Below are 15761 nucleotides of genomic sequence, written 5' to 3' on the forward strand. Positions count from 1 at the left end.
CCACCCAGGTGCCCCTTGACTCAGACTTCTAAAGAAACTTGTCCAGTGGCCTTGATTAAAGTCTTCTCATTTCCATAAAGTAAAATGGATTAACTCTACTTCCCTTTCCTATTATTTATTAAATTGATGTCCCCTTGATGTCCCCTTTTCTTTCTCTACAATTGTAAATGTGAATGTCTGTTCCTTAGGATGACCAAGAGAGATTGGAGATGTTCCTTCAATTATCTCTGAGCTATCTACTTGATGAGGTAATGGAAGCCACTAGGAGATGAAGTCTATGACCAAAAAAACTCTTCAGGGGAATGGTCTCATCAACAGAAATGTCACAGTGGTATGTAACAGGGAATGTCCCAAAGATGAACTCGCCCATCTGTAACTGAGTTGCTCTCAGGACATGACTCAGTTTTGGATAAAGTAGACAAAGTCCAACTCTAGGATCTGGGTCAGGGCCATATTAATGCATTTTTATACCTGAAGAAAGGCCAGCCCAACCTGTTCTCAATCATCTCAATTCCCATACCCAGAAAGTTAATTCGTTCCTAGAGACAGTACCTAGGGCAGAGAAAGTGGCAGTGATTCATGATTAGAAAGAAGAGCAGTATCTGCAAATTACTCCTGTGAGGCATATACTGAATTTAAGGGAGTCAGTCCTATTCAAGATAGAGGTTCGAGGGGCACCTGGGTGGCTCAGTCAATTAAGATCCAACTATCGTTTTCGGCTCAGGTCATGATCGTGTGGTTCGTGCTGACAGCACAGAGCCTGCTTGGGATTCTCTCTCACCCTCTCTCTCTCTGCCCTTCCCCTGCTCACTCTCTCTCTCAAAATAAATAAACTTAAAAAAAAAAAAAAAAAAGAGGTTCTAGGTGATGATCTACCAGATCTATCCTAGCCCATTTGGATACTTCTATCCCAAGTCAGAGGCCTTCCTTTCACTTCTGGTATCCTGCTGGAAAGTTTCCATGCAAAAGGACAAAGAATTTCCTTGCCACAGAGTCAAACTTTTAACTAAAGGGCTTATTTTACCTTTGGCCAAATGAAGATAAATCATTATTGTTTTCTAGTGATATTTTCCCTATGGTTCCTCCCAATTACCTGGTATTTTCAGACTAATTACTGATCCTTCATCCCATGGCAGCAGGACAGGCACCACGTCACTGTTCTGAATAGTCCCTAACAAATGTGTACACACACACACACACAACCTCTAAGACCAGCCTCTTTGGACAGTTTTGTGTGGGAGGTCATGGCAATATTCCTAAATTGCACTGTATATGGTGCTTCCTCTTAGGGGAAATAGTATCTTTTCCATGTGGACCCTGCACAATGCTCCAGAATAAAGAACTACAGCAAATGATAGCCCTGAACTCCTGTGACACTTTATTCCAAGCACTTACCAGGCACCAGCCTCAAGGGTACAAAAAGGCAAAGACTGGAAGAAGCTATGCAGGATCCATGTGGAACAGGATATAGAATATTTAAATTATCTCAACCTCAACCTCTGCATTTTGCATGTTACTTAATAACCTCATTGCCACTGGAAAAAGTATCTTAGAAGACTTGAAAAAGCAAAGCAAAGTAGGTCGCTTCCTAGTTAATAAGTGCTGAAGTCCCAAGGAAGCATCCTAGCCTGTTATGTGGCTATAATTAATATATGCCACATGACTACTTGCTGCCTCTTCCTACCCTCCATTCTCTATGCCACTTTACACTAGGCAGAGCAAACCAGAATGAGTAAATACCAGGGCAAAGCCTTTCTTTTAGAACTAAGTTCCTTCTTCCAATAAATGAATTACATTTGGCACTAGAGAGATGGGAAAGAATGAGGAGACCCACACATTATTTGTTACTTAACCCCTAGTTAACATAAAACTCAGGTGCTAGGAAAGACACAGGAAAACTAAAAAGCAGGCTACCATTAATCTACCACTAAGTCACTGCATCATAAATGGTCAATTCTTTAAAATCATTTATGATGCTTTAGTTGAGAACAGGCCTTGTGTTGGTCTTTGGTTCCTTGATGTCATGCAGAGTGACTGGCTGCTGCACATCTGAAAGAGCCTCAGCGCTAGCAGGCACCACCTCCTCTTCTTGTCTTTCTAGCTGGTGAAGTAGCTCAATGAGAACAGGCCCTTTGTCGGTCTCTGGTTCCTTGATGCCATGCAAAGTGACTGGCTGCTGCACATCTGAAAGAGACTCAGAGCTAGCAGGCATCACCTCCTCTTGTGTTTTTGGCTGGTGAAGCAGCTCAGTGACAGCGCAGTGTTCTTCCTTATGACTCCCTGAAGGACAGGTGGAGGTCGAGAGGTTGCTTTTGGAACCCCAGTGTTCTCCAGATGCTGAAATTCCCTGGTTTTCCATTTCTCCAGGCCCTGAAAGCTCTTGAGTACATATACTTGGCTTGGTCTCCAGCTGCTCAGAGGTACCTGAGGGCTGAGTAGCTGGCTCAGCACTAGCTCCAGCTATTTGAGAAGCCTCTAAAGTTTTGTCAGCCTCACTAGAGTTAAGATCCTGATCGCCGCTGATAACCAAAACTGGAGAAGAGGATTCTGCAGGGATTTGTTCAGGGCCCGCTTTGTTCTCTTTTGGCCATGTGAATGAAAGATCCAGCTTCTTTCCAAACCTTAGTTTTAGATCACCTGCCAGTGTACTCCCTTTCCCCTCACTACCTCCCTCAAATAGATTTGACAACTTCTTAAAACTGCCCATTAAACCAGGCTCTGCTGCTCTACTGCCAGAGGAGGAAGGTGGGGAAAAGAAAGACCTCAGTGGTTTCCCACAGTCAGTGGCAGAGGATGGGAAATGGAGTTTTGGCCAATTGGTCATATTTGGGATCTCAAAAAGAGGTCTTGGCTGCTCTGTTTCTTGGGGCACTGCAGGTAGATCTTTGTGGGTATCAAGTATCTCACAGTTTTTTCTGGCACAAAGCACAGGTTCCTCCAGGAGTGGTTGAGAAAGGTATTCTGGGGTTTCTGGTGTGGCACTCTGGCCAACATTTGCCTCACTAAATAGTGGAGTATTGGTTTCTACTGAATTGGCTGCCTGTAGCTCCAAGAAGTCTTGGTTTGTGGAGGTAGATTGCATAGCTGGCTCTGGCTCAAGAGGACTAGGTGGCTGAAATGGAGGAGGAAGCTCTTTGGCCACACAGGTAGGATCTGGATCCAACTGTGATGGCAATGAAATGTGCTCTGCTTCCAATGATGTCTCTGTGTCTGTGCCCTGCAACAACCCCATGTCTCCTTCATCACTCAGAGACAATACTCCTTGTCCAGTATCATCCTCTGAAACAGAAGGTGCAGCCCTAATTGTTTCAGAATCTTGGGATTCTAGAATATTGTCAGGAATATTATTGTTTTCCATTTCAGCTGTTAATTTAGTATCATCTATCAGGATCTCTGAGTCTGACTTTGCACTAACCACAGTCATTCTACACTCACTGAGAGTAGATTCTGAATTGAGTGCTGGAGAGGAAGTTTCTCCCCATAAATTTCCTGGAGGTACTAATCCTACAGTATCTCTGCAACTACCATTTTGAGGCCATGCAGTAGCTGGGATCGGCGATTCTTGTTTGTGAGTCTCTGATTTGGGACTTTTAAAAATTCCAAGTAACTCACCTTTGAGGGACTGAGATGATGCACGAGAAGAAAGAGAGAAAAAGGAGTTTTTTGTTGGAGGTTTAGGAGAGGAGAAAAGTCCAGAGAAAGTTTTGGGAGGTTCAATTAAGCACTCAGAGAAAGATTTCACTTTTGTCACAAACCCTGAAAACATTTCTACTGAAGAGCCCAACATTGATTTGTCTTCCTCTTTATCTGTCTCTAGGCTCTGGAGGTGCCCTGTATACCCTTGCTCCACAGAGGGCGAGGTTGCCTCCAGGATCTGTGTTAAGGTGTCATCAGGAGCCTTTTCTAATGGCAAGTTCAAAGGGTCACTCGTAAATCTTTCATTGTGGTGGTAGTTAGTACAACTGTCTAAATTATTGAGCTTTTTAGTCAAATGGTTATCATGTGAAAAAGACTTGGCCAGGTTGTCACAAGGGAAGACTTCCTGTATGAAAGGCTCTTCTTCATAGGGAGCTACCCCAAGGGACTCTGGACCAATGAGCAGAGTTTCAGTTTGTACCTGAAATCCTGGTGAATGAGGAACATCGTCTTGCAACTTATTCGTCTGGAAATTTGCTAAAGATGTCCCTGGTCCATTACTAGAATCTAGTTTTCCCTGATAGTCCTCTACATTGAGCTCATCTGTAAGGCAAGTAACCTCAGTAGTGTTGCTAATAGAAACACAAGGAACTATTTGCTGTTCATGAGCTACCTCCTGGATTATGCGATCTCTATTGCCACTGGAACCTTCTCTAGTCATTGTGCCACTCATGTCTACAAAAACACTTGGCTTCTTACAGGGCTGAGAAGTCACTGGAGCAACTGTTGAAAGGCTATGTTTTTCCCCAGGAGTCTGCTGCTTTTCGTCCAAAAAGGACAAGCTGAAGAAACTAAAAGGGCTATTATGAGTGGCATCCTTCTTGCTGCTTGAGTTAGTAGTGGAAAAAAAGGAAGGAAGTGTGAATAGCCTTTCTGCTTGAGATTTGGTTCTTGGTAGAGCAGCAGAGGCTCTGTTCTCAGATTTTTCAGATCCAGTCAGGAAAGAAAATATACTCTTTCTGGTTGGCAACTCTGGTTGAGATGGAGATGTTGTGGCAGTTGAAAAACTCCAGTCTTGGTCAGAAGAATGATCCTGTTCATTTGAATTTCTTCTGCTCAGAATATCAACAGACAGTTTACTACTTCCTGAAGCTTCTGTCACTGTAGACACAATGTTAGTTTCTATTGAAGAATCTCTGGAAGACTCTTTGAGACAATTTCTTGAGAACGATGGATTTGGTGATTGCTGGATTAGGTGGTCTCTGGAAGATACCTCTTTTCCAGTCAAATTATTACTCTGTGTATCTATAGTTGATGGTTCTTTTAGCCCACTGTCATCAATAGTAATCTGCTTGTTCAGACTCCTAACTCGAACCTTCCTTTTAGAGGCAACTGGCATAGCAGAAAAGTTCCCAACATCCTGGCTATTTAGCTGTGCAGGATTAGGACTTGATTTGACTTCATCCTTATTAACCATCGAGGAAACAGACATATTTTCAGTTGTCTGTATAGAAGATACATTGGTTTTAAATAAGTCCCCAAGGGTACCAAAAAAATTTGAAACACCAGAAGATTCATTCTTTTGCTGAGAAGGTATATTTTTATCTTCATTCTTTTCTAAATTTGGTGATCCTTCTTTATTTGCCTGGGTTTTAAAAAGGTTCAAAAATCCAGATGCCTGTTTTCCATTTGACACCACACTTACTGAAGGGTCTTCTCCCCGGCCAAAGAGTTTCAATGCACTTTTAAATAATGTTCTCTCAGACTCTTTGGAAGACTGGTCATGGAGAAGCTCACAGTTCTTGGGTTCATCCTCACTGAATTGTGATGTAAGAGGAATGGAAACAGAGTCAACTGTAATGATTTCCTCATTTTCTATATCTGCTTTAGCCTGAGGAGTTATTTGGCTTACCTGGACAACAGATTTTAACAAACTTTGTTTTTTCACATGAATACTTTTATTTAAAGGGAATTCTTGCTTCATATTTTTAAATTCTGGTTGCGGAACATTGGGTACTGTTTTTCTTTCTAAATCCTTCTTGAGAAGACCTTCTTCTTCATTTTGGGAGTTATTCTCTAATTGCTTATTCAAGATTAATGACTGAACACCACCATTTGTGAGCTCTGCTAAGTCTGACTCCTGATTCATTTTCTTTAAAACCAAAGACTCTAAGGATTCATTCTCATCAAAATTCAAAGTCCTTGTAACCAAAGCACCCAAAGCAGAAAATAATGAGGTTCCTTTTTTCCGTGATGACATCTCTCCTGTTTGCTGTAGGCTATTAGTCATATCTTCAAAATGAACCAAAGATGTAGCTTCTTCAGAAGACTGAATCCAATGGAAACTGGAAGGGTAAATTGATGCATCCTTAGCAAGAAGCTGATACTTACTTCTCTCTACAACAGGATTTTTATTTAAGTCCTGATTACCAATAGTTTGGGGCTGATTTCTGAGATCCAATATATATTCAAAGTCTTCAGAACTACACACCACTTCTTCAAAAGATCTAAAATTTCCTTTAAACTTTTGAAGATTATAGCCTGAAAAATCTAATGGTTGATCCTTTTGGCCATAACTTGACTGTTCAAGTACTTGTGAAAAGGTTCCTAAATTTAGATACACTGGTCCCTCACTTTTTGGCAAAACTACAGATAAATCAAGAGGGTCATCAATTGGTTCCTCTTCAACATACCAGGATAATTCATCTTCCTTGTCACGTACTTTAAAACTACAGGCTGATATAATGCTGTCATCCAACATAATACTTGATAGATCATTTGTTTGTAAATCACAATTCAAATATTCTTGATAAGAACAATCAGGTATAAATAAATAGGCATACTGCCCAGTAGAATCAGTGAGGAGATAATACATATACTGACCATCATGAAACATATAATATCCATAATCTCCATTCTCTGATGGCCACCACACTCCATTTTCAAGACATGACCACCATTCCTGGTAGTCATAACTGACACTTGAAAAAACAAAGTTTTCATCCATTCTTAATGATTCTTGATCAACTACAGAATATGTAGTCTTCTCATAACCTGAAGAACAACTTAAGTCAATGGGCAATTCTTCTAGTGAATTCGTAGTCTCACTAATTGGAAGATATGAATTTCCATATAATGAGTGAGCTGCCCACATATCACTTCTTAATAAGTTATCTTCATTAAATGCTAACTGGTCCAATGATTCATATGGTAAGTCACGCCAAATGACACTGTTTGGATTTGTTTTCCACTCCACGATATTTGCAGTTTGATCCTTTTGGCAAAAATTTATTGCTGAGCTTTCTGAGTCAGGCCACAAGAAAACATCAGCTGATGGGAATGTATTTTGATTTAGCATATAATAAACTGGCTGAAGTTTTCTGGAATTTTTAGAGAAATCTTTTATATCAGAGTCCCATTCAGAACAGAAAGGATTATTCATCTCTTCAAAAGCCTGATAGTGGTTTGATTTATTAAGAATGTTAGTATTTAATGTATGTGGGTTTAACTTGTTTGAATTTTCATGTATTTTCTCCTTAAGAACATGGTGTGGTGTCAGCCTCTCAGCCAAAGATTTCTCTAAGAGGCCCTGCTGAGTGCTCGGAGCAAAGTCAAGTATCCTGTCCTCAGAAGAGGGGCAATTCTTTTCACTTAGCTGGTTTTTCCACATAGGAGAGCAATGATCATTATCAACCCAAGCATCAGATAATGGTATGTTTTCTTTAGGTAAAGATATAAAGTTTTTTATTAAGCCAGATGTTTCTTCTTTTTCAACATGGTTCCTCTGATTCTCAGAAGTCACACATGAAGTAACAGGGATCTCATCCACAGATAAATGTTTATTTCCATTCAAACTTTTTATATTGCCTAAAGACATGGACTTTACCTCATCTGGTTTATAATCAGTCACATTGTTATTGTGTATCAAGTTAAATATTCCAGAGAGTAATCCTGGAGTATTATTATGATGATGAGAGTCACCACTTTTCAAATTTAATTCTTGTTGATTAGACAAGTTTTCAAGAGAAGAAAACCTGTTAAATAGGCCAGAAAGGAGGCCTCCTTGGATTCTTTTCTTAGAGGCTTTATCTACAAGTCTGTCTTCATTAATTTCATTAACCAAGGTGGATTTTGAAATGGTAGAGGTAAATGTTAATGAGTCTGATACTGTTAAAGATGTCACTTGTGTAAGAGTCTTACTTTCTTCTGAAGAATCTGAAGGAATATATTCTTTGGACACAACTTCAGGGATGGCTAAAGTATCTATCTGACAGTTCTCTGCTGCTGTGTGATCACTTGAATTCAATTTCTCTATATTCCCAAATTTCCCAAGATCGTTATTAATAATTGGAACAGAATTAGACTTTATTCTATTAAGTGTGGTATCTTCAGGACAATTTATTTGGTCATTTTTATTAAATGTTTCTGTATCATCAGGTTTCCCTAAATTATTATGAATATTTGGAACTGAACTAGATTTTATTAAATTAAGTTTGGCATTTTCATGGCAGTTTCTTTGGATCTCTTCATCAACAGTTACTGCTGAGTCAGGAAAACTCTGGTCATTGACAGTGGTACGACCATCAGTGAAAGGAAATTTAAAAAGAGGAAAAATGCTTCCTTTCTCTCTTAAATCTTGCTGTTTCTCAGAATGACTAAGAACTCTGAAAAATGGAATATGTAGTTTTCTATTAAAGGAAAAGGAATGTCCATTTTTCTTATGGCCCCTTTCCCATCCATCTTCCTCCAACTGGTGAATTTTCATAGATTCTGACAAAGTTTCCTTTGAACAGGTCTCAGGTGAAGTGAGCAAAAACTGGCTAAAGGATTTTCTGAGTGGCTCAAGAAAATCATCATCACCAGTAACTTTCTCCCCCTCTACTGTCTTTGAAGAAGACTCTCTATTTGCAGTTGTACTGCCAGCTATACAAGGATGTCCTATAGTGTTTGGGGCACATATTTTTGGTTGATGTGGTACCAGAGACAAATCTGTACAGGGTTTTCTTTCCAAGAGACTCTCAATATCATCTTTTTTATTTGCAGAACCACCTAAGCTTGAAGGTTCATTGGTCACTTGGGAAGACAACAAATCTTCACTTGTGGGCATTTGGGATGAGCTTGTAGTTTCTCCATCATGCCTATCTAAAGTGATGATTTTATTGTCATTGCCAAGGGTGTCTTTCCTTTGATTTGACTCTGAACCACACCCAACAAAGCTTTCCTTTCTTGTTGGCTTGTTCTGGTCATCTTTTTTGGTTTCATCCTTTTCGGAAAAGATCTTTAATGGATTTAACATGCTGAAAACAGACTTTATAACTGAACTCTGACTCTGTGGAGTGGAGTCCCTTCCAGTAGTCTCTGTTGCATCCTGAAGGCTTACATTTCCAGTTTTACCACCTGTGTGCTCATTTTCAGAAGTTTTGTCATTTCTGCCAAAATCTTTATTATCAACTGTGTGAGAGGATAATGGAGATCGCATGGAAAGATCTTTCCCCAATACAGACTTGGCTCTGGGTTTAGATCCTGAATTAGTCGTCTCTATCTGATCAAGAGTTTCTGTTTTCTCTGGAACTAAATAAACCAGCTTTTCCACAGAGGTTGTTAGATGCTTTGTTCCCGAACCTACCTTTTCTGTAAGTGAACTGAACAAAGAACCAACAGCACATTTCACTCCATTCAGCTCAGGGAAAGAGACAGCCTTGTCCTTGTCATTCTTGACAATGGTTAAAGGTGGTATTTGATCTCCAAGCATTTTCTGTTCTGCATTATTACCAGTACTATTGTGTTTAAGTGATTTTTCAGTTGGTGAAAGGGAACCAAATCCATTAATCTCCTCTTCTTTCTCTGCTAAATATTCTGACACAGTTTCTACCAAACACTGAAGCTCATCCATTGTATCAACATAGTCCTCCTTGGGTTCCTCAAGAGAGGGAGGGGTCATCTCTTCCATGGGGCACCCAGACAGATCTCCAAGTGTGTTTGCATCACAGTTCATCTTTTGTAATGGGAATGCTGGATTTGTTACATTGTATTCTTCAGGAAAGCCTCCACTATGATGGATATTGGATGGATGACTTATTGGTGACAGTAAACCTTCTGGCTTATCAGTGAGAGGAGAGCTCAGAAGTTCCTCAGAAGTACTACTAGTAGAATCTTCAAGAATATCTAATGGAGTGAAATTAGTGAAATGCTGGTTTAAGCCAGATGATTTTTCACAGTTCTTGTAACCACCAGAAAGATCGTAATCATGATTTTCCAACTTGGTGGTCCAGATGCCACTCTTGACCACAAAGCCGTTTTTATAAGGGTGCAAAATTGGGTAATTTTGTTTCTTCTTTTCAGTGTGGCAAATGTTACAATTTTCAGTGTCAGGATATGTACTTTTGAAGTCAGTCTTAGTTTCTGATCTTTCATTGTACTGTGTTCTTTGACTGTGTTCAAAATCACGGTATAAGGGTTTATTTTTTCTTCTCCTATCTACTGTATCATATTTCTGAGGATAACTGGAGAACACAGATGTTTCATACTTAAGGTCAAAATTAAAGGCAGTAGAGAATTCAGTTTCTGGGCCCTGTGATGGTATCTTTTCCCAATTCTTGTACTTCTGTTGTTCTTGACGGCTGTAAGATTTATCAGTTTTTGAAAGAGTTCTAATTTCTTTTACTTTTGCTTCCTTTATGTTACTGTTTTCTAGAAACTCTTGTGGTATTTCCCCCTCTATCTCCTCATATGTACCTTCTTGCTCTTCATAGTCAACATCAGAGAAAGCTGAAATAATCCTAATTTTGTCATTCTTAGCCTGCAAGTCTTGTCTGATATAAAGGGATAAAATTGGAGGAAGAGTAAGACAAAGAAAAAAGACGAAACAGGGAAAAGGAAGAAACAAATCATAAAATTCAGTGCACATTCAATGAGAAAACTAAAATAAAATAGTTTGACAAAAACCATTCAGACTAAAAACGTATGATAAAGAAATTTACATGTTCTTAAATCAGTATTAAAGCAATTTAGTCCAATAGTTTTTTCCACATCAGAAAAAGAACTGCTATAATAATAACTTTAAAATACTGTACTTCACTTGCTACCATGAGCTTTTTAGGATCCTTTTATTTTCTAAGAAAGATAGAGACAAACAAAATGAACATGTTTCCTCAATATTTAGACTGTATTTACAATGCCCAAGTTTAGAACTAAGTATTCGATGAAAATATATCAAGGGATTTCAAGAAACCTAAATTTGTTGATGAATTTGGGTCTGAAAAGATGTCAAGCTGTTAACTTACTGTAAGTTATTATTTGAGGCAGTATAGTCAAGAATATGATCAAACATATTTCTTTTAAAAAGAAAAACTATCCAAATAAAAATAATCTTTGATTGTCAAAAGGCAAACCTTGTTACAGGACCAACAAGAGCATATTATTTAAAGCATTACAATTTATGAAATTTAAAACTATATGCATCGAGGATCACAGTGAAATGACGGCCTTTCCCTATATTGATTATAACACTAGAAGCTATATTCCAACTTAAGTCAATAAATACATAAGATACTTGACCTTTCTTTCAGTTAGATTAGAAACTGCCCACTTCCTGTGTACTCAAGTGGGGGTATATAGAGGACCTGCAGACTAGAAGCCTGTGAGCCCAGTATGTTCTTTTATAGACCTAACATCCAATTGTATTTATTTAGGAATCAGAAAGAAGATCATAGTGGTCTCATAGTCACTAAAAATCTTCAAGGGAGAAACTGAAGAGGTATTAATAATAAACTTCAAGAGATATTCTTTTGCTTTTGATCCCTCAACACTAGAGATACTTTGGATATATATATCTAACAAAGTCCAACTCTATTTTCAAATCTCAAATTATGGGCTTTTACATAATTTATGTAAGTTTCCAGTTACTCTGGATTCATTAGGTGAAAGCCCATTTGACTGGGGTACCTGGCTGGCTCAGTAGGTGGAAGGTGCAACTCTTGATCTCATTACTGTGAGTTCAAACCCCACATTGGGTATAGAGATTACTTAAAAATATTTTTCAAAAAAGCCCACTTAGTTGAGACAGGAAATCCAATCTAACATATTTTTTTTTTACATGGAGTTTCATTATTCTCCAGTATCCGCAAAAACTCAAACTAAACTAACTCCAGCCTAGAAGGCTTTATACTTCAACTTAAATCAATAGATAGCCATTGCTATAGTGAATAAAGCTATTTATTCTTACACTTCTAATTTACTGGCAGGTACTGAGAACATTTGTTCCCTCAGGATTTTAAATGTTCTTACTAAGAAACTGTGTAACGTAAGGACTCAGACCATCTCCAAGAACTTAGTATTTACAGTAAGAGAGAAGTTTAAAAATCAATGCTGGTGATAAAATTTCTTCAAACTTTTTAAAGGATGAATCATTTCAAAAATTTAAGTTAAAAATGTCTATGATAAAAGCTTACTTAAAAATCATGTTAATTTTTCTCTGCTGGAGAGGAAAAAATATTTATTCTTTAAACTCATGTCTTATACTGATACAATAAAACCACATTTATATGGGATTAAGTTAAAAACATTTTAGGAAAAAATTTGCAATTTAAAGTATATTACTAATACTCTTCTAAACATTATTATAGCAGTAGCCTAGGAAACAATCAAAATAATAATAGGGTAATAATTAAATAAAATGTAGTAATTTAGGTTGATGCACCATTATTATTGCTGGCCTACACATCTAAAACTTGGAAATATAGAGGGAAAGAAGGTCAAAAGTCATGGATTTTTGCTATTATTTTTTTCTTAAAGTAGGACAATATAAACAACTAAAATCAAATATATAAAATATGCAAATGTTCACTAATAAACCGGCAAGGAGTAGAGACCAACTACAGTAGAATTCCTGGCCTATTTCTTTTTAAAATCAGATTATAAAGAGTAAAAATTCTATGTGATGTTTGATAGGTGAAAAAGTTTCATTTAAAATATTCCCACAGATGATAGTAAACTGAGACAGGATGTTGTATCGCAGGTAGGCAACCATCTGAGGCTTGGGATTAATATTCACCAGTTTGGCAAGATAAGCAAAAAGAAATGATATTATGTTATGGGATGGTGAATTTTAGCAACCAAAATTATGAGCTAAACTGGAATGGTTTTTAAAATATATACAATGGAATACTACTTGGCAATGAGAAAGAATGAAATATGACCTTTTGTAGCAACGTGGATGGAACTGGAGAGTGTTATGCTAAGTGAAATAAGTCATACAGAGAAAGACAGATACCATATGTTTTCACTCTTATGTGGATCCTGAGAAACTTAACAGAAGAACATGGGGGAGGGGAAGGGGAAAAAAAAAAAAGTTAGGGAGCCAAACCATAAGAGACTCTTCAAAACTGAGAATAAACTGAGGGTTGCTGGGGAGTGGGAGGGAGGTCAGGGTGGGTGATGGGCACTGAGGAGGGCACCTGTTGGAAGGAGCACTGGGTGTTGTATGGAAACCAATTTGACAATAAATTCCGTATTAAAAAAAATAAAAAATAAAAATAAAATATTAACCTCCAACCAATAATTAATTCAGGCAAGGATCATCAATGGATACTACAATTAATGGGTAAAATGTTGTTGGGGAAACAGAATAAGGACACAATCTAGGGTATCATTCCAGATACTCTAATTACAAAGGGTAACTTTACACTGGAAAATCTGGCATATACCAGATTTCTTAACTCAGAGGTCAAACTAAACATAACCAATAAAAAGGCAAAGTAAAATCATGTGTCTGCTGAGCATCTATTGTAATGTTTTTGCCAAAAATGTTTAACCTGATTCTAAACATAAAACAATCAGCCAAACCAAATTAAGAGCATATTCTCAAAACAACTGGCCTGGACTCTTCAAAAAATGTTAGATTATAATAGACTACAGAAATAGGAAATCAAATGTAATGTACCATGATCTTTGATTGGATCCTAGATCAAAAATAGAAATATGGAAAATGGAAAAAAGGAAATATACAGAAGATAATTGGGACTAGAGAAATTTAAATGTGGTCCATATATTAAATAGTATCATTGTATTGTTACATTTCTTAAATGTGATCATTATATTGAGGCTATGTAAGAGAAAGTCCTTTCTCTTGGGAATTATATGCTCAAGTACTTCCTGGTAAAGTAACATGGTATCTGCAATTAATTTCAAATAGTTCAGAAAAAAAAAAGGCATGCACATATGAATATACATTAGAGAGAATGAAATAAAAAGTAAATGTAGCATAATGTTAACACAATTGATGAATCTAGATAACACGAATATGGATGTTGACTGTATTTGTCCAAATGTTGTTAGCATTTTTTTTAAGTTGGGGGAAGGAGGGGGAGCATATACGTATATATTTGTTTTTATACTCAAAAATATATCACAATAGTCTATGGAAGGGTACATAAGAAACAAACAAGGGTGGTGTGAGAACTAGAAGACAGGAAGGGGATGGGGTAGAGAAGGACAGGTGCAAGTGGGAGATTCTTCATTATATGTGTTATTGTACCTTAACATTTTTTAACCATGTTTTGTGTATTTAAAATTTTTCTAAAGTTCCAGCAAAAGTACTGAATCTGCTATGAAGAGATCATCTAAAGTTCCCAGGGAAATATTTAGGTAGGAAGGATTATCCAAACATTTAACATCTGTGATTTTCTTTTTTTAATCTTGGTGATAAGTGTATCAGAATCACTGGGCTGGGCACAGGCATGGGCTGGTTTTCAATCATCCACCCTAAGTGAGCATGCTCCCACCAGGTGAGAATCACTGATCATAAAGAGAAATATTTATAACAGAAATGTCTAAATGGGGATGTATAAAAGAGAAAAAAAAAGACCGATAATCTATACAGAACGGCTGGAGCTTGGCCTTTCAGGTTGCTATATTTGCACTACCACCTCAAGTTAAAGCATCAAAATATTGTCAGTTGTATCTTGGAAACTACACATGAGGAAAAGAAAGTGCTTTGTTTCTAATACCCACCTGAGGGCCCTCCGCTCTGGATAATCAAGATCATAACTTTGCATAGAGTCATTGCAAGAATCCCGGGAACTGCCCTGAAGTAGCAGCTGCTGTGGCAATCGCACAGGCACAGGAAACTGGTGCACAGAAGCATTGGGCTGGGAAGTCGTATGGTAAGGAGGTGGGATGCTATTGCTGGTCTCACTGCGATAGTCACTATCTCGGTCATCAACGGCACTATCAGGATCTTCAAAAGCTGTGAAAGAAGCACAGTCAAAGCATTCCAGCTTTATTTAGTTCTTCAGAATTTTCTTCTGCTTCTATCCTAAGTAGCCACAAACCTGGACCTTGAGGACAAGAACACACGAGCCAAGTGACTTCAATGCCATATAGAAAACTGTTTCAATTAATACTCACAAGTTTCTTTCCTTATGAGACAAGACACTTGTTTTCATTTTAGTGCTCATTCTCAAGAGGAGTTCCAAGTTGCATTTTCCCAGTGCAGAATTCTCTGGAATTCTGACTCTCTAGCTACCATAACTCTAGTAAAAATCTGTTTCTAAATGTCATAGATTCTAGTATTTTACTGTTATAAAAATGGGCAGAAGAGAAATTCTCATTTGAAGTTGGCTTGCTGCTTTCAGACTTTAAAAACAGATGGCTAAACCCAATAAGCAGGTCCAACTTCAGAAGCTGGTCAGGTAATGAGGAAAGTCAAAGCCAAGGTTCAGCAGTCAAACCAAAAGCTTGACTAAGAATAGCAGCGGTTGTTTTTTTTTTTTTTTTTAAGTACTATGCCAACTTTTAATTTTTTTTTTAAGTAAGCTCTACACCCATTGTGGGGCTTGAACTCATGACCCCACAATCAAGAGTCACATGCTTTACTGACTGAGTCAGCCAGGCACTCCAGAACAGTCTCACTGTCTTGCTGCAACAACAGGTTTTTCTAACAACTCCTATCAAGTACCTACATCCTGGGGCTCAGAATTTCCATCTGAAGCCTGGGCTAAAGAGGAAAACATAAACACTGGCAATGGAATCTTGCTGACAATGCAGCCAAGTTTGTCTAACAACAGTGTCTATAATTTCATAAAATTATTTCTGCTTTTCAGGCCAGCACCTGACAAGCTAGTTTT

At 37.9% G+C, this 15761-nt stretch overlaps 1 protein-coding gene across 6 annotated transcripts in view; it reads right to left on the reverse strand.

Annotated features, from left to right (window-relative positions):
- UNC13B (unc-13 homolog B) overlaps nucleotides 1-15761 on the reverse strand; it is a 234723-nt gene that overhangs the window by 87314 nt on the left and 131648 nt on the right. For 4 of the 6 annotated variants that reach the window (XR_007146242.1, XM_047829522.1, XM_047829521.1 and 1 more), the window contains exons 8-9: nucleotides 14647-14881; nucleotides 1995-10448 (exon numbers count right to left, since the gene is read on the reverse strand). Coding sequence is in view for 5 of the 6 variants with exons in the window: in XM_047829522.1 (XP_047685478.1) it covers nucleotides 1995-10448; nucleotides 14647-14881 (8689 nt within the window). In the remaining variant the exon portion in view is untranslated. The remainder of the gene's footprint in view (nucleotides 1-1994; nucleotides 10449-14646; nucleotides 14882-15761) is intronic. The other 2 variants (XM_047829525.1, XM_047829526.1) reach the window with 1 other exon arrangement.

Source organism: Prionailurus viverrinus, chromosome D4, assembly GCF_022837055.1.
Source record: "Prionailurus viverrinus isolate Anna chromosome D4, UM_Priviv_1.0, whole genome shotgun sequence".
Taxonomy (NCBI): domain Eukaryota; kingdom Metazoa; phylum Chordata; class Mammalia; order Carnivora; family Felidae; genus Prionailurus; species Prionailurus viverrinus.